General features: G+C 36.2%; 1 protein-coding gene across 1 annotated transcript; it reads right to left on the minus strand.

Moving 5' to 3' along the window:
* Nucleotides 1-250: 250 nt before the first annotated feature.
* LOC131140681 (phospholipase B1, membrane-associated) lies at nt 251-27,540 on the minus strand. The gene is made up of 33 exons (XM_078796340.1): nt 27,529-27,540; nt 27,393-27,458; nt 25,327-25,382; nt 25,173-25,242; nt 22,627-22,710; nt 21,558-21,618; nt 21,436-21,494; nt 21,264-21,337; nt 21,149-21,192; nt 19,844-19,952; nt 18,620-18,671; nt 18,467-18,547; nt 18,317-18,382; nt 18,144-18,244; nt 17,980-18,061; nt 16,504-16,608; nt 16,333-16,428; nt 16,195-16,266; nt 16,035-16,112; nt 15,874-15,934; nt 14,357-14,415; nt 14,218-14,285; nt 12,467-12,510; nt 12,284-12,383; nt 12,163-12,214; nt 11,882-11,962; nt 5,786-5,851; nt 4,528-4,622; nt 4,351-4,432; nt 2,989-3,093; nt 2,811-2,906; nt 1,079-1,153; nt 251-1,002 (listed from the first exon to the last, which is right to left on the minus strand). Exons 1-33 carry the CDS (start codon nt 27,538-27,540, stop codon nt 652-654), a joined length of 2,703 nt encoding a protein of 900 aa, XP_078652466.1. The 3' UTR covers nt 251-651.

A 27,540-nucleotide genomic window follows, 5' to 3' on the forward strand; every position in this document is an offset into this window, starting at 1 on the left:
AATGACTACTTATTTATAGATACATACTCTAAAAATACTAATAAATAATCTGACTTTAAGATGTTTTGAGATCAAATAATTTATTCAAAATGTCCACAAAAATAAAGTGGAACACAATCATTATTATTAGGGGGAAAAAGTTGATACTGTATATCTATTTACACCAAGAGAGCATAATTGCCACATAATTTCAAGTAAATTAAGATAATGTGCAATAAAAATGAAAGTAATATGTGTATTTTATGCAGACAATGTTTTTATTTGATTTGGCCTGATTAAGTAAATCAATTAGTTGTTAGACCAGCTACAACATTCAAATAATTTTAACATAATGGTAAAAAATTTGTACGAATTAATTAGAATTTTTGAGTATACATAATTCAAATAAAAATACTGTAAGTACATAACAGCGAAATTGGGTGATGCGGGATATTGTACAGTACTTGCATTTGATTGTCTTCATGTTACCGTAGTGTAATGTCAATATATTTAACAACAAAAACAACAAAGTACGAAGTCCACCTGCATCTTCATGAGCTCCAGTAGAACTGCTGTATTAAACGTCTGCCTTTACAGACATAATAACGCTCCATTTGAAAGGTCTATCGTCCGTCAAGTGGTGTCTTTTCATTGTGCAGGGGTGCCTAATGACTAAAACAAGGAGCTCTTCATCTCCACTGTTGTCGTATCCATCCTCCTCTTCCTCCTCTTGGCATTGCAGGTGAGCATCAGCCAGGTGAGGCCCCAGCCGATGAGGAGAGCGCTGACAGCCAGCACCGCAGCCAGCCATACCGGGACATTGTCGGCACAATGAGGCGGCGTGACGGGGCGTGCTGTGCTGTGAGTGGATGGTGATGTTGTAGTGGTGGTTGGGGTAGTGATGGTGGTGGTGGTTGGGGTGGTGATGCTGGTGGTGGTTGGGGTAGTGATGGTGGTGGTGGTTGGGGTGGTCGGGTCCACACTGGGCAAGCTGTTGACCTTTGTGAAAATGTAAGGATGCTCCTGCAATATACATTGAAAATAAGTATAGAAGATGAACAAATGACAGTATGTGAGGGATTCATTTATTGTTTCATACCTCTGTGGGACACTTGATTCGATTTCTGCCGTTTGTGAAATGATTATATGTTTGCTTTTTACCCACTGGCTCCAGCTGGGGGAAAAAAAACAACATTTATATTAGAGTGGAATGCTAGAGTCACAAACTCTTTTATGCTTTTTCCTTGGCTTAGTGGTGCCAGTGATGGCAAACAGTGAAACTGTGATAATAGAACAGGAAGTGTTTGCGTAGCCACAAAAACCTACAAATGTCCTCATATCCGCTTTCATGTAACATGCATGAAAAATACCCTGAAATATCACAGTGGTTTACTTCTTCGTACACTTGTAGGACAGTTAAGATGTTGTCTAAAACATTGCCCGTGCTGTTAGTGGCAACAGTTCTACCCTGGAACAGACACATTTCCACAGTTTGTGGTGAGGCTACATCAGGCGGGATGTATCATATTAGAGTTTCAGCTAAAATGAAAGGAAAGCTATACAAAACTGTCTTGATACCAGACATGTTGTTTGGTCTAAAGCAGGGGTCTCAAACACGCGGCCCGCGGGCCAAATGTGGCCCGCAGGACACTAGTTTGAGGCCCTTGCCTTGATATGAAAGTTTAATGTTAGTGCGGCCCGCGCAAGTTTGATATGGATGCTGTATGGTATCATGTACCCAGAAAAAATTATTACGTTTGATTAATGTTCATGTTAAAGGTTAAATAACTGTTAATAGTTATCCTCCCTATCCGTGTGGAAGTGGTAAGTTTTTGGCTATTTAAGTTTAAAGGAAATAACTTGAAGGCTACCGTTTAGGTCGCTAGCTCTCTAGTTTGCGAGTTAGGATGTGTCTCAAGACCCTGCAGTTGCGCAATATGTTGTAAATAAAAAGAGTATAAATGTGACTATAGTCGTGTTTTGTCATGTCTACAGGGCTCTAATAATGCTTTGTTCATTTTAATCTGAAAAAAATCATTTGTCTACCCACCAACTATATGTGATTTCTTAAGTTTTTATTATTTTCCGTTTTATTATTATTTATTATTTATTACTGATTGATTGATTTTCTTTATTCTTGATTTGTTTATTTATTTTTCATCTTATTTTGTGCAGAAAAATAAAAATTAAGATATTTGAGAACAGTGGAATGTTTTATCAGGGATTTTATAGTAGAAAATCGGAACCAAAGCACTGAAAAAGTTTGTATATTTTTCTGTTTTTAATAAATGTGTTTTTTTTTTTGGAAAACCTGATGCGGCCAGCCTTGCCCAGACCCTAGCTCCAGTGGCCCCCAGGTAAATTGAGTTTGAGACCCCTGGTATAAAGCCAGTGCCACTGATGAAAAGACTCAGAAGCAGAACTGGAGGTAGCAGAGATGAGGATGCTGAGGTTCTCATTGGGAGTGACCAGGATGGATAGGATCAGGAAGGAGTACATCAGAGGGACATTGCATGTTAGAGGCCTTGGAGATAAAGTCAGAGAGGCCAGACTGAGATGGTTGGGACATGTCCAGAGGAGAGATAGTGAATATATTGGTAGAAGGATGCTGCCAGGTAGGAGGCGTAAAGGAAGACCAAAGAGGAGGTTTATGGATGTAGTGACGGAGGACATGAGGGTAGTTGGTGTGGGAGAGACAGATGCAGAAGACAGGGTTGGATGGAGGAGATTGATTTGCTGTGGCAACCCCTGAAGGGAAAAGCCCAAAGAGAAAGAAGAAGTGGTGAGGTTCCATCCAAAGGCTTTCACCTCCTGGCCTAGCCAGACCTTACCATGTTATTCCACATGGCCACAGCCATGTCAGCATGCCCCCTCTCAGCGAAGTGGAAACAGTCCTCAGAGAAGTACGTGACATCAGGTCTTCCATCCTGGAGAAGAAAGCAAACATAAAGGCGTAAGCGTGTGAATGGTAAGTCTCAGTGCTAAATAAAAGTGCTAGCGATTGCTTACGGCATTCAAAGGAAGGATGGAGTTTTTAAAAAAGGGCTGCACCACCACGGCAAAGTCTTCCCTGTTGTCATAGCGACTGCTGTGAGCCAAATTCTCTGTCTCCATCTGGAAAAGACTGCTCATTAGCTAAGACTCCACGACTAGCATGCATCAAAGAAATCTGCTTTTGACAGGACAACCCAAACTGTTACAAAGTCAAACCCAGTGGAACGATAACCATAGATCGGAAAATTGAACTTACTGCAATGTTGGGGTGTCCAAAGTGTGTCCCGTGGCTTGTTTTTTTATTGGCCCGCAGCATAGTATAGAAATAACATTTTTAAAAACCAGGAAAAATAGAGCAAAAACAAGACAAAAAGCTGAACTTTTGACACTAATAACTAATAAAAACACCAAGCTCTGTCCTGTAATATATATATTTTTATAAACAATATAGGGAGAAAATTTATTTTACAGTAAATTATGACATTTCACAAATAAGATTTTTTTATTTTAAAAAATGTTTTTAACCAAAACAAAAACCAATGAGATCTTTTTTAAAAACAAACATTATTTGACCAAATTGGATTTTTATACAAAATAAATTACCAAAGAGTTACATTTTTACAAGTTTTTTGCACGGAAAATGGAACTTACTGCAATGTTGGGGTGTCCAAAGTGTGTCCCGTGGCTTGTTTTTTTATTGGCCCGCAGCATAGTGTAGAAATAAAAATTAAAAAAACAAGAAAAATAGAGCAAAAACAAAACAAAAAGCTGTTGACACTAATAACTAATAAAAACACCAAGCTCTGTCCTGTAATATATATATTTTTATAAACAATATAGGGAGAAAATCGATTTTACAGTAAATTATGACATTTTCACAAATAAGATTTCTTTTTATCTAAAAAAAAAATTTAACCAAAAAAAATCTTTTTAAAAACAATTTTTTTTAGCAAAAAGTAACATTATTTGACAAAATTGGATTTTTATACAAAATAAATTACCAAAGAGTTACATTTTTACAGGTTTTTTTCATAACAAATTAAAAATGTAAAAATATCAAAGTGCATCATTTGATTTTTCAGTACAAAGCTTGGACACCCCTGCACAACACGATGCTGCGCTCGAGAGTCTGAAATTGTCCTGGCTGCCCAGTACAATATGGCTACACTGACAATAATAAAAGCAGACCAACAGAATGTACGCCACTAAGACGAAAGAAATAAAACCATGACCATGTACCCCAATTCCAGAGATTGCAGTGGAACCGTTATGGAACCCCCCATAACAAGTTGAAAATGGTACGCTTCCTGCTGTCTTGCGTGACTCCACGCACACGGATGGCCAAAATGACAACAAATACGTATATAGCTTTCTAACCTGCACTTCCCGATTGATCCTCCTGATCTCAGCCAGCTCCAGAGAGTCGTCACTAGGTAGCATGAAGCACGGGCACCCTAACCTGAAGATAAAATGGTTAGCAAAAAAAATTACTATTAACGTCTAATCTTGAATTAGATACAAAGCACCGGATAGAACAATAAAGGATGAACGTACGGTTGTAACACGTTGCACCCGAGGCTATCCCTCTTGATCCTACGCAGGCCTTCAATCTGCAGGATCTCCAGAATGTTCACGATGGTCCTAGGAACCTACAAAGTATGTATGCGTTGCAACAATGTACTAAAGATGTGCGCGTCATGAACGAGTCGTTCAAAACTGCTGGTTACTCGCTTAACTCATGCACTTACTTCCTACTTTTACACAAGCTGCATCACAGGTACCTGACAACGATTCGAGTATCACTGACTCACGAGCCATGGGTACTGCATGAAAACTAGCGTTTCACTGACGCATCGGTACCTGACAAAGACTCAAGTTTTACTGACTCATTAGTACGAGACAGAGACTCAAGTTTAACAGACTCACAGAGTCACTGTTACTCCACGAAGACTTGTGTTGGGTACCTGACAAAGACGAGCATTTCATAGACTCATAGGTACTCCAAGGCACTCGGTGAAGACTTAAGTTTCACAGATTCAAGGGTACTCCATGAAGACCTGAGTTTTACTGACTCACAGGCACTTAAGTTTCACAGATTCAAGGGTACTCCATGAAGACTTGAGTTTTACTGACTCACGGGGACTCGAAGAAGACTTGAGTTTCACTGACTCACAGTTTGTGGACAAAGAGTTGAGTTTTGCTGACTCACGGTTACTGCACGAAGACTCGAGTCTTATTGAGTCATAGGTACTCCACGAAGACTCAAGTTTCACTGACTCACATGCAATCGACAAAGACTTGAGCGTTACAGATTCACAGGTGCTCGATGAAGACTGGAGTTTCACTGAGTCACAAGTAATAAACAAAGGGTTGATGTTTGCTGACTCACGGGTACTTACTGCACGAAGACTCGAGTTTTATTGAGTCATAGGTACTCCACAAAGACTCAAGTTTCACTGACTCACATGCCATCGACAAAGACTTGATTCACAGGTGCTCAATGAAGACTGGTGTTTGCTGACTCACGGGTACTTGCAAAGACTCGAGTGCCACTGAGTCACCGGTACTACGTGGCGACACAAGTTTCACTGACTTATAGATACCTGACAGAGACAAGCGCTTCACTAACTCGAGTCATAGGTACGCGACCAAGAGTCCACTTTGACTAACTCGTGGGTACTTGATGAAGACTCAATTTTCGAGTGAATGGAGTACCTGATTCATTTCAGTGAGTGACTCACTCAAAACAAGAGTCAGTTAAAGGAGTTGAGCTTCCCATCACAAACATGAACTGCCCGGGCAATGAGCTCACCTCTTTGTAGAGCATATCCAAACTTGTTATCATATGGTGGCTGAAGTTCTGAGGTGACAAGGAGGCCTTTAGTTGGGAGAACAAAAAAAACCATCATATTTATTTATTCATCCAGGTCATTGTATTCTCAGGGCGTTGAATCAGTCACAACTGGATTTCTAAGACAACCTGAACAGTCCAGTTGGGATCGAATTCCCAGAGAATCATATTTATACAAAAATTCATTCATTCATTTTCTATCGCCTTTCCTCACAAGGGGGGGTGCTGGAGCCTATCCCAGCTGTCTTCGGACGAGAGGTGGGGTACACCCTGGACTAGTGGCCAGCCAATCACAGGGCACATATAGACAAACAACCATTCACACTCACATTCATACCTATGGACAATTTGGAGTCACCAATTAACCTAGCATGTTTTTGGAATGTGGGAGGAAACCGGAGTACCCGGAGAAAACCCACGCATGCACGGGGAGAACATGCAAACTCCACACAGAGATGGCTGTGTGAGAGGGTGGAATTGAACTCTGGTCTCCTAGCTGTGAGGTCTGAGCGCTAACCATTAGACCGCCGTGCTGCCCTTGAATTTATTCTTGTAAATTTCTATTTTTTCTTCATAATTTTATGATATTTTTGTGGATTTATGACATTTTTCTTGTAATTTTATGAATTTATTCTTGTAATATTGCGATTTTTTTCTTAGAAATTGACCATTTTTTCTAAAAAATTTTATCACTCTATTCTTCTGAATTTAGATTTTCTTTTCTCACAATTTTATGATTTTTTCCTTGTGGATTAATGACTGTTTTCTTTTAAATATATGACTTTATTCTCTTAATATTATGACTTTTTCCGAGAAATGTAAATTTTTTTTCTCAGATATTAATGACTTTATTCTTGTAAATTTCGATTTTTGTCTGAATTTTTTTTTCTCACAATTTTATGAATTTTTCCTTGTAGATTAATGACTGTTTTCTTGTAAATATACGACTTTATTCTCTTAATATTATGACTTTTTCTGAGAAATGTATAATTTTTTTCTCAGAAATTAATGACTTTATTTTTGTAAATTTCTATTTTTTCTTCATAATTTTATGATTTTTTTGTGGATTTATGACATTTTTCTTGTCAATTTATGAATTTATTCTTGTAATATTGTGATTTTTTTCTTAGAAATTGACCATTTTTTCTAAAAATTTTTATCACTCTATTCTTCTGAATTTAGATTTTCTTTTCTCACAATTTTATGATTTTTTCCTTGTGGATTAATGACTGTTTTCTTTTAAATATATGACTTTATTCTCTTAATATTATGACTTTTTCCGAGAAATTTAAATTTTTTTTCTCAGATATTAATGACTTTATTCTTGTAAATTTCGATTTTTGTCTGAATTTTTTTTTCTCACAATTTTATGAATTTTTCCTTGTAGATTAATGACTGTTTTTTTGTAAATATACGACTTTATTCTCTTAATATTATGACTTTTTCTGAGAAATGTATAATTTTTTTCTCAGAAATTAATGACTTTATTCTTGTAAATTTCTATTTTTTCTTCATAATTTTATGATTTTTTGTGGATTTATGACATTTTTCTTGTCAATTTATGAATTTATTCTTGTAATATTGTGATTTTTTTCTTAGAAATTGACCATTTTTTCTCAAAAATTTTATCACTCTATTCTTCTGAATTTAGATTTTTTTTTCTCACAATTTTATGATTTTTTCCTTGTGGATTAATGACTGTTTTCTTGTAAATAGACGACTTTATTCTCTTAATATTATGACTTTTTCTGAGAAATGTATAATTTTTTTCTCAGAAATTAATGACTTTATTCTTGTAAATTTCGATTTTTTCCTCATAATTTTACTTTTTTTTCTCATGGATTTATACAAAAACATTTGGAGTAGTTGTACTTTTCTTTCAAGTCCGACTGCCCCCAACATTGACCGGACAATGAGGTAGTGTCGGATGCACAAGAGTCGCACACAGTTGCGATAGTATCCAACTTCTTTGGGCTTTCTGCAAAAGGCAAAGGTGGATAAATGCCAGATCATCTGCAGTTTTACAGGATCTCTGGCTGCGTTGGGAGTGAATTTTTGATCTACTCGCACAAGTACCATGAGAATGAACGGTAGTGTGTGAAATGTGTAGTCAATTGACGACAGCTTGTCCCAGTCTAAGCCTATCGATGCGAAGTTTGACTATTCTAGCATCTCTGTTTACACATTTTGCCTGGCTCCAGCTAGCTAGCATCAATAGTACATTTGTTTCACACAATTACGTATTAGGTGTCAACAAGGTGTCCCTTATTTATTTGTCCAGAATTTGGCAACCTTATCATTATAATTATTATTTTCAGATTTACATTTTTTTTGCTGACAACCTTGTGCTTGACACTTAAGCCCAGTTTCCAACCCAAATCCTAAAACATCAAAGGGGGCACTATAAATGCTGATATAGTTCATCTTCAAACAGCTAAAATAATGCATAAGGCTAAAAATAACCAATTAGCTAAAAATATCATCCAATACTTCTCTACAAGAGAGGAGAAATATGATCTCAGGGAAGAACATTGTACGGTCATATCTCGTACTTTGGTACGGGACAAAAAATTACAAAATAAAAAAAAATACAAACCCTTAAACTGTATTATGGAAAGCAGGAAGTGAACAAATGTAACAGTTAGTGATTGTAAAAGTACCAGATGGAGGGGTAGGATTTAATAAGCTTTGCTTCTTCCTACTCCTTTTGGACATGTGGAACTGTGAACTGATTATGGGATGCACTCAATTGTAATCTGATGCATGTTCAAATGAAATTAAACCATTACCATTACCATTACCATTACCATTACCATTACCATTACCATTACCATTACCATTACCATTACCATTACCATTACCATTACCATTACCATTACCATAATGCATACGATGGCACCAACGCGGCCTACCAGAAGCCAGGGACGGAGACAGGGTGGATAGAGAAGACATTAGAGTGTTTATCAGTCATACAGTGAAAATGAGAGTGAAGATGTGAAGCCCTGAGGATGGACCCCCATTTCCACATCAGTTCCAATTATACTGAAGAAGAAAAAAAGGCTGCTAAATCCTGTCAACTACGTCCCCCCAGCGTTCACTCACTAATAAAATGAGATGAAAATCTTCCACACGATTATCACTAAAAGTTTAATACACGCAATAAGCGAAGCGTGTAAGAGTAAGTGCGTGTTGTTTACGCAACAAACAAGGTCTATTGCTGTGCAAGAAGAATGAGAGGAGAAGGAGGGGATGAAGAAACGGAGGAGGAGCAGGACAGAACAGAATGCGTCCATTCAAAGGACGCCGTGTCTGCTCACGTCCCACTGTGACACAATAAAAACATTTTACACAAAGCTTCACAAAGCTCCATTCTTCCCTCAGGCTGCTTTGCCCTATTTGGAGACTGATATCATTGGACCACTCTTGAAGAGAAGGCCTTTACACGACAACGAGATCCGCCATATTTCCATCTTTTACACAGAGCATAACGGAAGCAGGTGTTTGTTGCACTTGTTTGCACTTTCATAGGCTTTTTATTAGGACACTGGCCCGGAAAAAAACAGCAGCTGAGCAGGGGTGTCCCAAATATTTTCCAGCAAGGGAATGAAAAATGGCACATCATGAAAAATGAAAGGATGCACTCTAAGGGCCACTTTGATATTTTGGAATATGCTAAGACATTACATACAGTATCTTTCAAGAATAAATGCATCTCAGCTTTGTGATTATAGATGAACTATAGATTAATAGTATGACTAATAAAATGAAATTATGAATAATAGTAGAGTATTTTTTGGTTGATTTTTCAAATATTTTAACTTTATTCTTACATAATTTTTCTATTTTTTTTCCTCAAAATATGATGACTTTATTCCCATAATATTTTCACTTTAATGACATAAAATTTTACATTTTTCCTCAACCTAATTTTCCAAAAATTACAAACTTTATTTTGTTGTTGACAATATTTCTCCTCAATTATATTTCAATTTCATTCTTGTAATTTGTTTAAAACTTTCACCACTTTCGCTCAAAATTTTGTCTTTATCCTCGTAAAATACAGCCATCTTTAAATTTCATTTTTGCTGTTTTTTGTCCACATTTTCAAAATATTGTAACTTTTAGATAATCTTTGTAAGTGTTATTCTTGGAATATTATTAATTAATTCCCATAATATTTCAACTTTATTCTTACATAATTTATGTATTTTTTTTCTCAAAATATAATGACTTTATTTCAATAAAATTTTCACTTTAATGACGTAAAATGTTACATTTTTCCTCAACCTAATTTAAAAAAATTACAAAATGTATTTTGTTGTTGACATTATTTATCCTAAATTATATTTCAATTTCATTCTAGTAATATTTTTTCCTTGTTTAAACTTTCACCACTTTCGCTCAAAATTTTGTCTTTATCCTAGTAAAATACAGCTGTTTTTGTTCACATTTTCCAAATATTGCAACTTTTAGATAATCTTTGTAAGTGTTCTTCTTGTAATATTATTAATTAATTCCCATAATATTTCAACTTTATTCTTACATAATTTTTGATTTTTTTTCTCAAATTATGATGACTTCATTTCCATAATATTTTCACTTTAATGATGTAAAATTGTACATTTTTCCTTGACCTAATTTTCCAAAAATTACAAACTTTATTTTGTTGTTGACATTTTTTCTCCTCAATTTAATTGAATTCTGGATTCTTGATTTAATTTAATTCTTGTAATTTGTTTTTTTTTCCTTGTTTAAACTTTCACCACTTTCGCTCAAAATTTTGTGTTTATCCTCGTAAAATACAGCTGTTTTTTTATTTCATTTTTGCTGTTTTTTGTTCACATTTTGTTCAAAACTTTTAGATAATCTTTGTAAGTGTTCCCTTGTAATATTATTAATTAATTCCCATAATATTTCAACTTTATTCTTACATAATTTTTTTCTCAAAATATGACTTTAGACCAATAATATTTCACTTTATTGACATAAAATTATACATTTTTCCTCAACCTAATTTTCCAAAAATGACAAAATTTTTTTGTTGTTGACATTATTTTTCCTCAATTATATTTCAATTTTATTCTTGTAATTTGTGTTTTTTTTTCCACCTTGTTTGAATACCACTTTCACTCAAACTTTTGTCTTCATCTTGTAAAATTATTAATTTTTGCTGTTTTTTAATTTCATTTTTGCTGTTTTTTAAATAATCTTTGTAAATGTTCTCCTTGTAATATCATTAATTTATTCCCATAATATTTTGACTTTATTCACACTTTATTATTAACTTAATTTTCCTAAACTATATTTAATATTAATATTATCACTTTCTAAATATTTTTATTATATTGTTATATTTATATTTATTCTATTATTATTCTATTATTCTATTATTAGGAGTTTGTTCCTGTAAAATTCTGACTTTTTTTCCATTTCTCTTGATCTTTATGTCTTAATATTTTGACTTTGTTAAAGAAAATTCTAACTATTTCAACTTTTATGTTGTAAATTTTCTTCTTCTAAATATAATATTATTAATAATTAATCATACATAAATAATAAATATGAATCATATAATATTTTGACTTCACAAAATTCCAACTTTATTTGATGTTTTGTTTGTTTCTCATAATATTACAAAAATAACAAATGTCTTTTTTTATATTTGAACGTCATGCTACCAAATGACATTAGTGATCTTCCTCATAATATTATTGTCGTGAAATTCCGCCGTCGGTTTTCTTGTTAAAGAATGTGCAGCCGGCCAATGAAAAAACAGTAATGGGCCCCACTTGGGACACCCCTGATACAGCGTATCGACATGACACGAGCTAGTATCAGAGCCTAAACAGAGGAGGGACGGCTCCTGGGTGTCAGGACATTCTGCAATGTGAAGACAGGCGTTTGACGTATCACACCCCAAACTCGCTTCCCCCCCCCGTTGTGCTGAAAAGGACTTTATATATTTCTGTGTGACAGCACACCATGTCTGCAACCTGAATCCTGAATCTTGCCGTTTCTCAGGCTGTGTGAAAGGAACTGACGTGCACTCCAACTCACCCGGTCGTTGCAGTACTGACACAGGTCATTGCCTCCAATGAAGAGGGTCACCAGCTTCCAGTCCTTCTCAAAATCCACAGTCTGTTTGCATTGGCAAGGTAAAATAAACAAGTCATCATGGAGAGCATCATGGAGGTGTTATATGCCATATAGCATCACTTACACATTAGTGAGTCACGACATATTCATTGAAATTCATTGATATTTTTGTAGCTTACACTACCTAAAGGTAATAAAAACCTTAGAAAATGTGAATTTTTGACGCCACATCCGAAACTCACAGTGTCATTTTTCATTTTGTCAATCAGCCGCCTGACTTGCTCTGGGATTCCCCTGCATAAAACACATTATTTTTATATATTATTATAACTAGACAACACTGAACTGTTACATAAAACTCACGAGGCTTTGGCTCCTCCCTCGGACATGTTGAAGCCTCTCCTCCTTTTTCCTTGACCCTTTGACGCTCCTTTAAGGTTTGGATTAAACTTCCTGAGAATGTCTGGAATAGCAAGCATGTTTTTGGATTTTATTTTAACAGTCAATTCTGCCCTCTAGTGGCATTAATGTGTATTACATGCTTACTGGCTAAGGTGGTGACAGTGTCGAGGGTTTGATCTCCTCCGATGCTGTGAAACAAACACGCAGTTACGACTATTACGAGTATTGGAGCCACATTGAATTTTGACATTGATTTCGAACATAGAGTCGTAAATTTAAGAGAAAAAAAGCCATAAATCCATGAGAAAAAAGTAAAATTATGAGAAAAAAATATTGAAATTTACAAGAATAAAGTCATTAATTTCTGAGAAAAAAATTGTAAATTTCTCAGAAAAAGTCATAATATTAAGAGAATAAAGTCGGATATTTACAAGAAAATAGTCATTAATCCACAAGGAAAAAAATCATAAAATTGTGAGAGAAAAAATAAAAATTCAGAAAAAATCAAAATTTACAAGAATAAAGTCATTAATTTCTGAAAAAAAATGGTAAATTTCTCAGAAAAAGTTATAATATTAAGAGAATAAAGTCGGATATTTACAAGAAAACAGTCATTAATCCACAAGGAAAAAATCATAAACTTGTGAGAGAAAAAATAAAAATTCAGAAAAAATCAAAATTTACAAGAATAAAGTCATTAATTTCTGAGAAAAAATTGTAAATTTCTCAGAAAAAGTTATAATATTAAGAGAATAAAGTCGGATATTTACAAGAAAACAGTCATTAATCCACAAGGAAAACATAATAAAATTGTGAGAGAAAAAGTAAAAATTCAGAAAAAAATCAAAATTTACAAGAATAAAGTCATTAATTTCTGAAAGAAAAATGGTAAATTTCTCAGAAAAAGTCATAATATTAAGAGAATAAAGTCGTATATTTACAAGAAAACAGTCATTAATCTACAAGGAAAAATTCATAAAATTGTGAGAGAAAAAAAAAAATTCAGAAAAAATCAAAATTTACAAGAATGAAGTCATTAATTTCTGAGAGAAAAATGGTAAATTTCTCAGAAAAAGTCATAATATTAAGAGAATAAAGTCAGATATTTACAAGAAAATAGTCATTAATCCACAAGGAAAAATTCATAAAATTGTGAGAAAAAAAATCAAAATTCAGAAAAAAATCAAAATTTACAAGAATAAAGTCATTAATTTCTGAAAGAAAAATGGTAAATTTCTCAGAAAAAGTCATAATATTAAGAGAATAAAGTCGTATATTTACAAGAAAACAGTCATTAATCCACAAGGAAAAAATCATAAAATTGTGAGAAAAAAATATTAAAATTCAGAAAAAAATCTAAATTTACAAGAATAAAGTAATTAATTTCTGAGAATTTTTTTTTTAATTTTTCAGAAAAAGTTATAATATTAAGAAAATAAAGTCGTAAATTTACAATAAAACAGTCATTAATCCACAAGAAAAAATTCATAAAATTGTGAGAAAAAAAAATCAAAATTCAGAAGAATAGAGTGATAAAATCTTTGAGGAAAAAAATGGTAAATTTCTGAGAAAAAAATATTATGAGAATAAAGTCCTAAATTGACAAGAAAACATGTAATAAATCCACAAAAAAATCATAAAATTATGAGAAAAAACAGAAATTTACAAGAATAAATTCACACATTTCAGAGAAAGAAAGTATATTTCTAAGAAAAAAGTCATAATACTATGAGAATAAAATTGTAAATTCATGAAATTAAACTCACAATATTACACATATCACTTAAGTCTTGTAAAGTTGCAACTTTATTCTTGAAAAAAAAAATGTGGCCCTAATACTCCATCATACGTAGTAAACCATAAACAATGAAATGCAATTAATTGTCATAGCTTACCTCCATGATACTCCTCTGTACTCGGTTCTTAGCTGGAGAAGATTCTTTGCCTTAGCGCCAAAACCAGTCTAACACACAAAAAAATATTTTTTTAGTTTTCATCTTGCACAAAATGTTGTTTGTTTTCATGCAAACTTACTGTGACCGAGTCGCCCAAAGCGGCAACCACCTTGATGTCTGCTGGTCGTACCCTGTGAGCTAACACGAGATGCCAGTCATTCATTTTTCCATTCCATTCATTCTTCTGGAACAGTAAGTACAAGGTATTGACCCAGATATGGTCCACCTTTAGAGGTAGTAGCAGAAACATCATCACACTGTCTGAAAAACATTTTACCCTGTTGGTTTTTTCTCTCGTAAAATTACAATTGTATTTTTCGCAAATGTACAACTTTATTCTCAGAAATTTACAACTTTATTCTTGAAATCTTACAATATTTTTTTTCAATATGGCCCTTCCTCGTAATACTTCCTCGGGAAGAAGAAATTAGACTTATTTTTCTCGTAAATTTACAAGTTTATTCTCATAAATTTACGGCTCTATTCTCAAAATCTCAGCTTATTTTTTTCAATATGGCACTTCCTCATAATACTTCCGCAGGAAGAAGAAAAAAAGATTTCTTCTCATAAAGTTACTACGTTATTTTCGTAAGCTTTAATAATTGTTTTTTTCAGAAATTTATGACTTTATTCTCAAAATCTCTGAATATTTTTGCTTTCAATGTGGTCTTAATACTTCTTCATAATACTTCCTCAGGAAGAAGAAAAAAAAATGCTTGTAAATTTACGACCTTATTCTTGTAAGCTTTAAAATTACGACTTGTTTTTCTCGTAAAAGTACAACTTTATTCTCATGAATGGACAACTTTATTCTCAAAATCTCTGAATATTTTTATTCATAATTCTTCATAATACTTCCTCAGGAAGAAGAAAAAACATGCTTAGTCTTGTAAATTTACTACATTATTTTCGTAAGCGTTTTTTCTTGTAAATTATGACTTGTTTTTTCTCGTAACTTTACAACTTTATTCTCTAAAGTTCTCTCAGAAAATTACCTCTTTTACACTAACTATTTTTGGCCTTTTTGTCACTTTTACCTTTTTTTTGGAGCATTGTTTACATTTCCGGGCGGCACAGCGGTCGAGTGGTTAGCGCGCAGACCTCACAGCTAGGAGACCAGGGTTCAATTCCACCCTCGGCCATCTCTGTGTGGAGTTTGCATGTTCTCCTGTTCTCCCCGTGGGTTTTCTCCGGGTACTCCGGTTTCTTCCCACATTCCAAAAACATGCTAGGTTAATTGGCCACTCCAAATTGTCCATAGGTATGAATGTGAGTGTGAATGGTTGTTTGCTTTTTTCCCCAAGTCAAGGCTATGCATCTACATGGAATGGAGGTATGAAGTTGACCTGCCAATTTTCCACCTTTGTAAGTCGCATCAAAAGCCCATTTCACACTCTGAAAAAGACTTTTTTCCATGTGATGGTTTTGTATAAAGCAACACAAAATGGCGCTGACATCATCACGATCATCTAATGATCCGATTGCAGATTGTTGTGCCACACGTGACAATATCTCACTTTGCTGAGTTCTGCATAAAAAGACACGGGCTGGATATTGTAGTAACGGCTCTCATGCGTCAGATTGTCTTAGTTTTACCTGAAGTGGGCACAGAGTCAGACGGGTGCGTGTTAAGACAGGAGAAGTCGCTGCCCCAGTTCTGGAAAACCACAAAATAACATAATTAATGTTAATTAATGTTAAAAAATAATTCAAACAAAGATGAAATTCATCATAAATAGGACACAGAGACAACCTACCGTCACTGGAGGAGGAGTCGGCGGAGGCCCCGGAAAGGTGTAGTTGCTGTTGGCCGCCGTTCTAAAGAACGGAACAGCCTAATGGAGACAGAAAATGGCATTGAGACAAAAACGTTGGTAGATCTGCGTATTTAGTCAATTTAGCCAACAAACATTCCACCTGAGAGGGACACTTTAAATCAAACCCAGCCATGAAGTCTTGAGTGAAGGTTTTATTTCCCACTGGCTCCAACTACAACACCATAAAAGATGAATGATTTATTAGGAAACATGAAACCATACAAGCCAAATTCCCTACCATGTTATTCCACAACGCTCTAGCCATTAGAGTGTGAGCTCTCTGGCTCAAGTGAAAACAGTCGGGGGTAAAGTAGGAGCGATCCGGCCTTCCGTCCTTCAAAGAACCAACAGGGAAGAAAGGAAGCGCATGAGTGTGGGAAAGGACATTAGGAAGTGCGTCTTCTCTTACTTCCAAAGTAGGAAGGAAAACCTCTCTGAAGAAAGGCTGCAGTACTACGGTGAAGTTGTCGTGTGTGTCATAACGGCCCGAGTCGACCAGTTCTCGCATTGCATGCTGGGAAGAAAACAAAAGCAGTCAAAGGGTTCATTCGTTATTTTCAGCATGTAAAGCTATAATTCATTCATTCATTCATTTTCTACCGCTTATCCTCACAAGGGTCGAGGGGGGTGCTGGAGCCTATCCCAGCTGTCTTCGGGCGAGAGGCAAGGCACACCCTGGACTGGTGGCCAGCCAGCCAATCACAGGGCACATATAGACAAACAACCATTCACACTCACATTCATACCTATGGACAATTTGGAGTGGCCAATTAACCTAGCATGTTTTTGGAATGTGGGAGGAAACCGGAGTACCCGGAGAAAACCCACGCATGCACGGGGAGAACATGCAAACTCCACACAGAGATGGCCGAGGGTGGAATTGAACCCTGGTCTCCTAGCTGTGAGGTCTGTGTGCTAACCACTCGTCCGCCGTGCAGCCCTAAAGCTATAATTATTATCAATAAAATGTGTAGTATTATTTTCCATGAGAAAATTTGATTTGGTTAGAGTCTGTTTTGGTTTGAGTTGGGCCTTCTGGAATGGATTAAAGAGGTTAACCAAGGCATCACTGTCCAAGTATTTACAGCTGGGGTCTCAAACATGCGGCCTGTGGGCCAAATGTGGCCTGCAGGACACTAGTTTGAGGCCCCCGCCTTGATATGAAAGTTTAATGTTAGTGCGGCCAGCGCAAGTTTGATATGGATGCTGTATGGTATCATGTACCCAGAAAAAATTATTACGTTTGATTAATGTTCATGTTAAAGGTTAAATAACTGTTAATAGTTATCCTCCCTATCCGTGTGGAAGTGGTAAGTTTTTGGCTATTTAAGTTTAAAGGAAATAACTTGAAGGCTACCGTTTAGGTCGCTAGCTCTCTAGTTTGCGAGTTAGCATGTGTCTCAAGACCCTGCAGTTGCACAATATGTTGTAAATAAAAAGAGTATAAATGTGACTATAGTCGTGTTTTGTCATGTCTACAGGGCTCTAATAATGCTTTGTTCATTTTAATCTGAAAAAAATAATTTGTCTACCCAGCAACTATATGTGGTTTCTTAAGTTTTTATTATTTGCCGTTTTATTATTATTATTATATTTATTTATTACTGATTGATTTTCTTTATTCTTGATTTGTTTATTTATTTTTCATCTTATTTTGTGCAGAAAAATAAAAATGAAGATATTTGAGAACAGTGGAATGTTTTATCAGAGCTTTTCTTGTAGAAAATCGGAACCAAAGCACTGAAAAAGTTTGTATATTTTTCTGTTTTTAATAAATGCGTTTTGTTTTTTTTTGAAAACCTGATGCGGCCCAGCTTTGCCCAGACCCTAGTTCCAGTGACCCCCAAGTAAATTGAGTTTGAGACCCCTGATTTACAGTATGTACCTGATAAGCTCTACTGTATTCGTTGACCTTCCGGAGTTCATCTGAGCCATCCCTTGGCTTCAGTACGCAGGGGCAAACTATTCTGCAACATAAAAACATGAAACCTGACGTTAATTGCAGCGACAAAACGATGTTTAACTCGGATAACGGCAATCATTGCAGACCTGACAAACCAGGTGGGGCAGCCCAGAGTGTTATCTTTATGCAGATCACGCAGAGGTATAATGTTCAACAGCTCTACCAGGTTGACCAACGCACGTGGCACCTTCACGGACGGGAAGCAGAGCTCGTAAACTTAAAGATCACAGGTTTTTGTGCATGTGAAGGGCAATCATACTTCATGGTGGAGTATATCCAGAGCTTGACGGATACGGCCGGCCACGTTCCTGGGTGAGAAGAACACCTGAGGGGAAATAAAACATGTGCTAAGAGTCCACATTCATACCAAAGCTGTGTTTTAATTGTAAAAAAAATAATAAATGCTCACGCTGTCTGTGCAGAAGTCACATATGTCATTGCCACCAATAAACATGGTGATCACTTTCCAGTCCTTGTGGAAATCAATTCTCTGCAATCAACATGACTATTGTTGTTATTATTATCACCGGCATCATTACTTTAGTGGACTTCTTTATATTACCGTGTCATTTTTCATTTTAGCCACTAGGGTGCGCACTTGTTGCACCACGTCACTGTAAAAAAACAGAAAACAGAAAAGACTGTTTTAAATGAAAGCAACATTTAAATCAAATCAAATCAACTTTATTTGTAGAGCACTTTTCCTGCAAAGACATGCAACACAAAGTGCTTTACAGAATTAAAAACAATTACCACAATTAAAAAGAAAAACAATTACAAAGAAAGCCCCTCCCTCCCATCCTCCATACTAGACACACACACACACACAATCACACACACACAATCACACACAGTAGGGAGACATGGCATGGCACTGAGGATCAAGGAAACGCCACCTTTGGGGCCGTCCACACTGGGAGGAGCCGCAGGCAGCACCCGGGCCCCCCGACTCCGACAGACGGGCGGACCCCCACATCAAAGGGAGGAACCCCCAGCCGGCCGGGTCGAGGGGACCCAAGGATGGCACCCCCTTAGCAGACCCGACAGTGTAGAGGACCCCCCTTGAGGAAATACTGTAGTTAAAAGCTAAAGAATAAGAGCATAAAATAGGACTAAAAAGATAAAAACGTAAGAAAAGTTTAAAAATATAAGTTAAAAGCCTGATTAAAAAGGCTCTCCGGAAGGCTGTTCCACAGGTGGGGGCCATAGTGGCTAAATGCTGCCTTTAGTTCTGGGTTTTGGTATTGTTAAAAGGCCAGTGCCGGAGTACCGCAGGGTCCGTGGGGGTTGATATGGTAAAAGCAGATCAGATAAATAAGAAGGTGCCATTAAGGCCGTTAAGACATTTAAAAACCAGTAAGAGAATCTTAAAATCCATCCTGAAGCGGACGGGGAGCCAATGTAGCCACTTTAAAACCGGCGTAATGTGCTCCCGCCCTCTGGTCCTCGTCAGCACGCGTGCGGCTGAGTTCTGTAATAATTGGAGGTTTAAAATACTCTTTTATGGAAGACCAGAGAGCAGGGTATTACAGTAATCTAAGCGACAGTAAATAAATACATGCATTAGCACCTCCGTACTGGCCTGAGAGAGAAACGGGCGGACTCTGGCTATGTTCTTAACGTGATAAAAACCTATTTTTGTTATATTTTTGGTATGTGGAATAAAGTTTAGCTCAGAGTGAAAAATCAGTCCAAAAAATAGGATGTTCAGTAAGGCCCACAAAGGCTGCATTCATTCGTAACGAGAGTACAACAAAGTTGGAAGTAGGAAGTGAGGATGACTGACCCACTCTTGGCTCCGGCTACTGCCTGGTTCAGGAAGGCGTCCGGAGAGTCGGCTTTGCCGATTCCCTGTGAGAAGCCCGTCAGAGAAGGGTTGAACTCCCTCAGGATGTCTGCACGCGCACATTTGACAATTTGGAGTATCATCAGTATACAGTATATATACAGTATACATAGTAGTAATTGCTGAGATGTGGTATGTCCTTTTTAGACATGTTGGATTGTGTGCATGTCAGAGTGGTTAGAGCGCAGGCCACACAGCTATGAAATGTGGGTTCGAATCCCCTTTCGGCCATCTCTGTGTGGAGTTTGCATGTTCTCCCCTGTGATTGGCTGGCCACCAGTCCAGGGTGTACCCTGCCTCTCGCCCGCGACCCTCGGGAGGATCAACGGTTACCATTTTAGAAGTGTCTGCATCGTCCTTGAAGTTTTTTTTTTTTTTACAAACTGTATGAATAAATATATATTTATTATTTTTCATTTGTGTATGTCCATTATTTTGGGCCACAAATATCATCATCCTCTCCCTTCAGTTAGAATTAAATCTTATAAAATAATTTTATTTTAATATTCATAAAATAGAAAATGAATGAATGAATAAATATAATTTCATAATAACATGAAAATAATGTGGTTTCTTCTAATAAATTAATTAAAACAATAATTTTGAATATAAAATATTCATGGAAAAAATATGCATTAGAAATTATTGCATTTCTAATAAAAAAATAAAATATTTTAAAGACAGACTATGTGAATATTATCAAAAATTATTGTATTCATCATAAATATCTGAAAAATTATGATACATATAATACAAAAAATGAAAGAAATACTAGAGGATCAGCGGTTACCATTTTAGAAGTGTCTACATCGTCCTTGAAGACTTTTTTTTAACATACTGTATGAATAAATATATATTTATTATTTTTCATTTGTGTATGTCCATTATTTTAGGCCGCAAATATCATTTTTTGTGGTTTCTTCTAATAAAATAATTAAAATAATAATTTTAAATATAACATATTCATGGAAAAATTATGCATTAGAAATTATTGCATTTCTGATAAAAATAAAGTATTTTTAATATTTTTTATAAATATTTTTAACTTTTATTTGAATATTATCAAAAAATTATTGTATTTATCATAAATATCTGAAAAATGATGACACATATAATACAAAAAATGAAAGAAATACTACAATAAAATATTTGATTATATTAATAGCAATAATAAAAATGTATGATATATATTGTATCATTGTTTTGTTGAGTTCATGAAGCTGAAATAAAAGGATGAATACGTACTTGGAAGAGTGGTGACCGTGGTGATGTTTTCATCTCCGCCGATGCTGAAAATAAACACATAAAAGCCCACATAAGAAAAATATGCAACACAATTGCGAAAAGACACTCATGTCACCTCCATGACAGTCCTCTATACTCATTGATCACCAGCAGAAGGTTGTCCGACTTTGCACCCACGCCGTTGCCTGCCTATGGAGAGAAAACACAACATCCAATCCAGGAGGGAAAGAATCAGCCAGATGTTTGCTGATGTGTCGATGTGAGAGCGTTGAGTCGCAGACACTGACCGTCAGAGAGTCGCCCACTGCCGCCACCACCTTGACATCTGCGGGTCTGAGCTCATGAACTGCACACCAGAGTCGCTGGTGTAAAAGTTGGATTGGGTCATCGTGTTGGGATTTTTGAGTACCTGAGTTTGGTGCTGATGGAGATGGATGGTGGTCTGTGCAGGGTATCTCAGTTCCCATGACCTAAAGAACACTCATATTTATATATTAAGTATTTACACGTGAAGTATACATGAGCTACACATACAACACGGGGGCCACGTATTGGAGGGAAAAATTAGGACATAATTGGTAAAAAAATTAAAACGTAAGAGGATGGGATTTTTTTCCCCATGTGGTCCAAAATCCCCTGTCGATTAGATATTATTTATTTTTGTCATTTTTATTATTGATAACGCTTAATACATAATTTTTTACATTATTTGTTTCACTGTTGTATTTATATTACATTATATTTAAAGTATGTATATTATTACAATATTTAAACAAAATTAATAAGTTTAATTAATCATCATTTCTTCTTCTTCTTCTTCTTCTTCTTCTTCTTATTATTATTATTATTATTATTATTAAATAATTATAATACATAATACAACATAAATACATACAAATATTAAACAAATACATTAAAATCTTTATGTATTGCTATAATGAAAATATTTTATAATAACATTTTATAATAAAAATATTTAATAACCTAATCTAAAATAAATATTATTATAATATGTTCATAATTACGATGCATAAAAATACAATATAAATAAAATACATAATAAAAATGAAAATGCTAAATACTAAAATAAATATTCTGTTTTAATAACTATAATAATTAGCAATACAATATGAATAAAACAGGGAAACACATCTAAAAATAATTATTAGGAATTAAATATAATAATTATAATGCATAATAATACAATATTGTACATAAAAAATGTAAAGAATGCATTATAATAAGTTATCATGATAATACATAAGAATACCATATAAATAAGACAGGGAAATACATAGAAAACCTAAATAAAGTAAATATAATATTTTAACAATGATAATAAATAGCAATACAATATAAAAACAACACATAAATAAATATAATAACATTAATATAAAAAACACAAAACTGTAAAATAACAGTCTTAATACACACCTTTTAAATTTGTACCGAATACCTCATTTAAACTGATTAATCACCTGGTCTGTTTGCAGAGCAGCCCTGTTATTCACTTCCTGTGTGTTGTGGGGTGAATTGACCTGCGTCCTCAGGTAAGGTCGTTCCTGGGATCACAGAGCAAGGACAGTCACCTGACACGTCATATCATTCGACGCTCATAGCAGTTTGGGGATAGGTGATACTAACCTGCGTTGGACAAGTGCTGACCCCTGCTGGACTGGATGATGGCTGAAGCTGGAGACGGGCCAGTGATGACACCAAAGAGCAAAAGTGGACAAAGTCAGAACGCGGCCATCATCCTGTTCATCTTTAAATCTTCTTGATAAATCTAATCTACCTTAAAGAGCAATAAAGTTTCATTGTTACCTTGTTTTACTTTTGCTTTGAGCTCAAAATGACAGAACAAAATAAGTTCCATTTATACTTTGTAGAAACAACAATGGTGTGATTTGCATGTTTATTACACTTAAGTTTCAACTCATCCAGCAAATTTAAATATTAGAATTCATTCATTCATTTTCTACCGCTTTTTCCTCACAAGGGTCGTGGGGGTGCTGGAGCCTATCCCAGCTGTCTTCGGGCGAGAGGCGAGGTACACCCTGGACTGGTAGCCAGCTAATCACAGGGGACATATAGACAAACAACCATTCACACTCACATTCATACCTATGGACAATTTGGAGTGGCCAATTAACCTAGCATGTTTTTGGAATGTGGGAGGAAACCGGAGTACCCGGAGAAAACCCACACATGCACGGGGAGAACATGCAAACTCCACACAGAGATGGCCGAGGGTGGAATTGAACCCTGGTCTCCTCGCTGTGAGGTCTGCGCGCTAACCACTCGAATACCGTGCAGCCCTCACTTTTTAAATGATTTTTCATTATTAAATAAGAAAAAAAATCCAAATCTACATGGCCCTGTGTGAAAAAGTGATTGCCCCCTAAAGCTAATAGCTGGTTGGGCCACCCTTAGCAGCAACAACTGCAATCAAGTGTTTGCAATAGCTTGTAATGAGTCTCTTAGTCTCAATAGTATCCAGGTCAGGCTTTTTTCAGCCGTTCAGCGGCAGACATGCTGGTGTGTTTTGGTTCTTTGTCCTGTTGCAGAACCAAGTTGGTTTCAGTTTGAGGTCACCAACAGATGGCCGGACATTCTCCTTCAGGATTTTTTGGTAGACAGCAGAATTCATGGTTCCATTTATCACAGCAAGTCTTCCACGGTTGTGAAGCAGAAAAACAGCCCAAGACCATCACACTACCACCACCATATTTTACTGTTGATATTTTCTGTTACTTTTACACCAGATATAATGGGACACACACCTTATAAAAAGGTCTCATCAGACCACAGAGTATTTCCCCAAAGGTCTTCAGCCTTCATGTTCCTTTGTTCAGCAGTGGTTTTGGTTTTGGAACTCTCCCATGCAGGCCAATTTTGGTCAGTGTCTTTCTTACTTTCTTATGGTGGAGTCATGAACACTGACCTTAACTGAGGCAAGTGAGGATGCAGTTCTTTGGATGTTGTCATGGGGTCTTTTGTGACCTCTTGGATGAGTCTTGTCTGCACTCTTGGGGTCATTTTGGTTGGGCGGCCACTCCTGGGAAGGTTCACCACTGTGCCATGTTTTTGCCATTTGTAGATAATAGCTCAATCTCAGTTATGTTTTAATGAGGATTCACACAGGCTCATTAGGTTTGGATTTTTTAATAAAAAAATAAAAATTTTGATTTAAAAAATGGGTTCAATTCCACCCTCGGCCATCTCTGTGTGGAGTTTGCATGTTCTCCCCGTGCATGCGTGGGTTTTCTCCGGGTATTCCGGTTTCCTCCCACATTCCAAAAACATGCTAGGTTAATTGGTGACTCCAAATTGTCCATATAGGTATGAATGTGAGTGTGAATGGTTGTTTGTCTATATGTGCCCTGTGATTGGCTGGCGGGCGACCAGTCCAGGGTGTACCCCGCCTCTCGCCTAAAGACAGCTGGGATAGGCTCCAGCACCCTCCGCGACCCTCGTGAGGAAAAAGCAGTAGAAATTGAATGAATGAATGAATTAAAAAATGCATTTTGTTCAGTTGTGTTGTCATTGACTAATGTTTAAATGGGTTTGATGATCTGAAACATTTACGTGTGAAAACATACACAAAAAAGAAATCAGGAAGTGGGCACACACCACTGTATAGTACTGTATATAGTAGTTATAGGAGTAGTTATAGTAGTTATGTACTATAATTATAGCCCACTCTCAACACAGTCTTGCTTACCATGCTTTCCCACAGCTGCACAGCCAGTTTGCTTACGTCAGACAAGGTGTCATCCTAAATAGAAACAAATAAGAACACCTCAGTGGTCCTTATGTCGTATTAGACAGTATTTAGACTCACACCATTATATACTCACTGAGGTGTCCTCCAGGATAAGTGGTAGCGGCTGCAGCAGAGCGGTAAAGTTCCTTCGGTGCCACTTGGAATGTTCCAACACACCGTGCAAGGAATCCTGACAAGAAGACCCGTTGGTGAAAAAGTAGAAAAATCCAAATAACGCAACAAGGAAATGTTCTTTACCTGCATTCTTTGCACAAGAGCGGCTTCACATAGGCGACCATTTGGGTGATTATTAGCGGCTATGCACGTGCTATGAAAGCAAAAAAAATACAGTACAGTCTTGATTGTGCATAGCAGTTGTATTTTATTGTGTTTTTCAGAGCAAAGCACTCACGTGTCCTTGTGTTGATTTGAACTCCACACCACAACATGGACTAATGCATGATGCAACTGTCACAATACAGGAAATAAAAACAAATCATATCATAACAGAGGTGTCCAAATATTTGACATCAAGGGCTGCATATATACAGAAAATGTATTTATCAAATATCTGTTCATAAAACACTTTTCCTTTTAATTGTGGTAATTGTTTTCAATTATGTAAAGCACTTTGTGTTGCATGTCTTTGCAGGAAAAGTGCTCTACAAATAAAGTTGATTTGATTCAAAACCATCCCAATGTAGGTCACGATGTGTAAAAGCAGTTACACAATAGAGGCCTATGCATTTTACTTAATTAGTTTTTCATCTAAAATGTATTTGAATTAATTTTCTTGTCATCTATAATACTGTGTAAATATTATTTTGGCCAATACAGTCAATGTTTTTAGTGATTTTCTTTTGTGTGACAAAGTCAGTTATTTTTTATTCAAAGTAAAGGATTACAAAACTGCGGTGAGATCCGGTGTGGTTTGGTCTGGATGATGCACTCAATTGTAACCTGATGCATGTTCAAATGAAAATGAAATTAAACCATTATCATTCCCATTACCATGAAGATGCTGACATTCTCATTGGGAGTGACCAGGATGGATAGGATCAGGAAGGAGTACATCAGAGGGACATTACATGTTAGAGGCCTTGGTTGGGACATGTCCAGAGGAGAGATACTGAATATATAGGTAGAAGGATGCTGCCAGGTAGGAGGCGTAGAGGAAGACCAAAGAGGAGGTTTATGGATGTCGTGAAGGAGGACATGAGGGTAGTGTATGAGAGGCAGATGCAGAAGACAGGGTTGATTGGAGGATATTGATTTGTTGTGGCAACCCCTGAAGGGAAAAGCCCAAAGAGAAAGAGAAGTACACCACAAATACAGTAAAGTCTCGTTATATCGATATCGGTTATATTGAAGTACTGCTTATTACGATACTATTTTCATTTCCCGGCAAATTTCTAGTCTTTTATGATATAATTAGTTCCGTTAGTACGATACCCGGTTATTATGATAATCCGGTTACTACGATGCCCTTTTCATTTCCCGCCAGCCAATTTGGTCTGCTTATATCGATACAAAAGCAGCTTAAATCAATCTTTGCTTAAGGATTTCAATACCAAAAAAGAACACGGCGAACGGCTGCTTCCAGTCAACTTTATTTTTCACACTTCCACCACCAGAGCGCAGCACACACACCGATTCCCGCACTTCCTGGTTCACAGGTCATGCTCAACCCGCCCCACATAGCTGGCCAAACACATGCCTGCAACAGAAGAACCAACTGACATAACATACACACCTATTCCAACGAAGACACAAGCGTACAAATACATGTATTTAATTGTGTTGTATTCAGATATCTTTTTATCGCTTGCAATAATCACTGTTTTTCATATGTACATGCTGGCGTTCATTGGTTCTTCTGTTGCAGGCATGTGTTTGGCCAGGTATATGGGGCGGGTTGAGCATGACCTGTGAACCAGGAAGTGCGGGAATCGGTGTGTGTGCTGTGCTCTGGTGGTGGAAGTGTGAAAAATAAAGTTGACTGGAAGCAGCCGTTCGCCGTGTTCTTTTTTGGTATTGAAATCCTTAAGCAAAGATTGATTTAAGCTGCTCGACATTGTTCTATACTATAGAACAATGTCGAGTGCATTATTGCCCACTTTTAATGCAGTTCGGCACAGGATCGGACATATGGATAGTCCGGTTATATCGGTATTTTTTCCGACTCCCGAGAATATTGATATAACGAGACTTTACTGTATATAAAAATGCATAAAAAACAATGTGTTCATTATTATAGTTGTACTTTGCAGTGGTGTACAACACTGCATCATACTGAGAGCAGGTCCTCATATTTTGGCAACCCTAATTTGATACACGAGTGAGATAAAATATTCCAAAAAGCCTCGCTGCAAACCATAGCCATAAAAATAAACATAACTAATACCTCCCAAATTATGTTGGAGCATTATTATTTGAAGCGATGTTACTGATATAAAACTGAACAAAAAGGACCAATACCCGTTCTTGTAAGATCCGCAGAGCCTCGTCTACTTCCTGTGCAACAGAGCCGACCTCAGCATCAACCTGCAGCGCAACATAAATAACGCTGATTCAACTTTTATTATATTTGAACATTTTATCGCAGCTGAGGAGCGAGCAAAAGCAT

Source organism: Doryrhamphus excisus, linkage group LG14 (assembly GCF_037039965.1).
Source record: "Doryrhamphus excisus strain RoL-2023G ecotype Guam linkage group LG14, RoL_Dexc_Guam_v1.1, whole genome shotgun sequence".
Lineage (NCBI taxonomy): Eukaryota > Metazoa > Chordata > Actinopteri > Syngnathiformes > Syngnathidae > Doryrhamphus > Doryrhamphus excisus.

What these genes read in the sequence shown, in the direction of transcription:
- LOC131140681 (XM_078796340.1), bottom strand. An exon ending in CGACTCCTCCTCCAGTGACG is followed by an intron (nt 15,935 to 16,034) that starts GTAGGTTGTCTC and finishes GTGGTTTTCCAG; the next exon opens with AACTGGGGCAGCGACTTCTC. An exon ending in TGACTCTGTGCCCACTTCAG is followed by an intron (nt 14,416 to 15,873) that starts GTAAAACTAAGA and finishes ATCTCGTGTTAG; the next exon opens with CTCACAGGGTACGACCAGCA.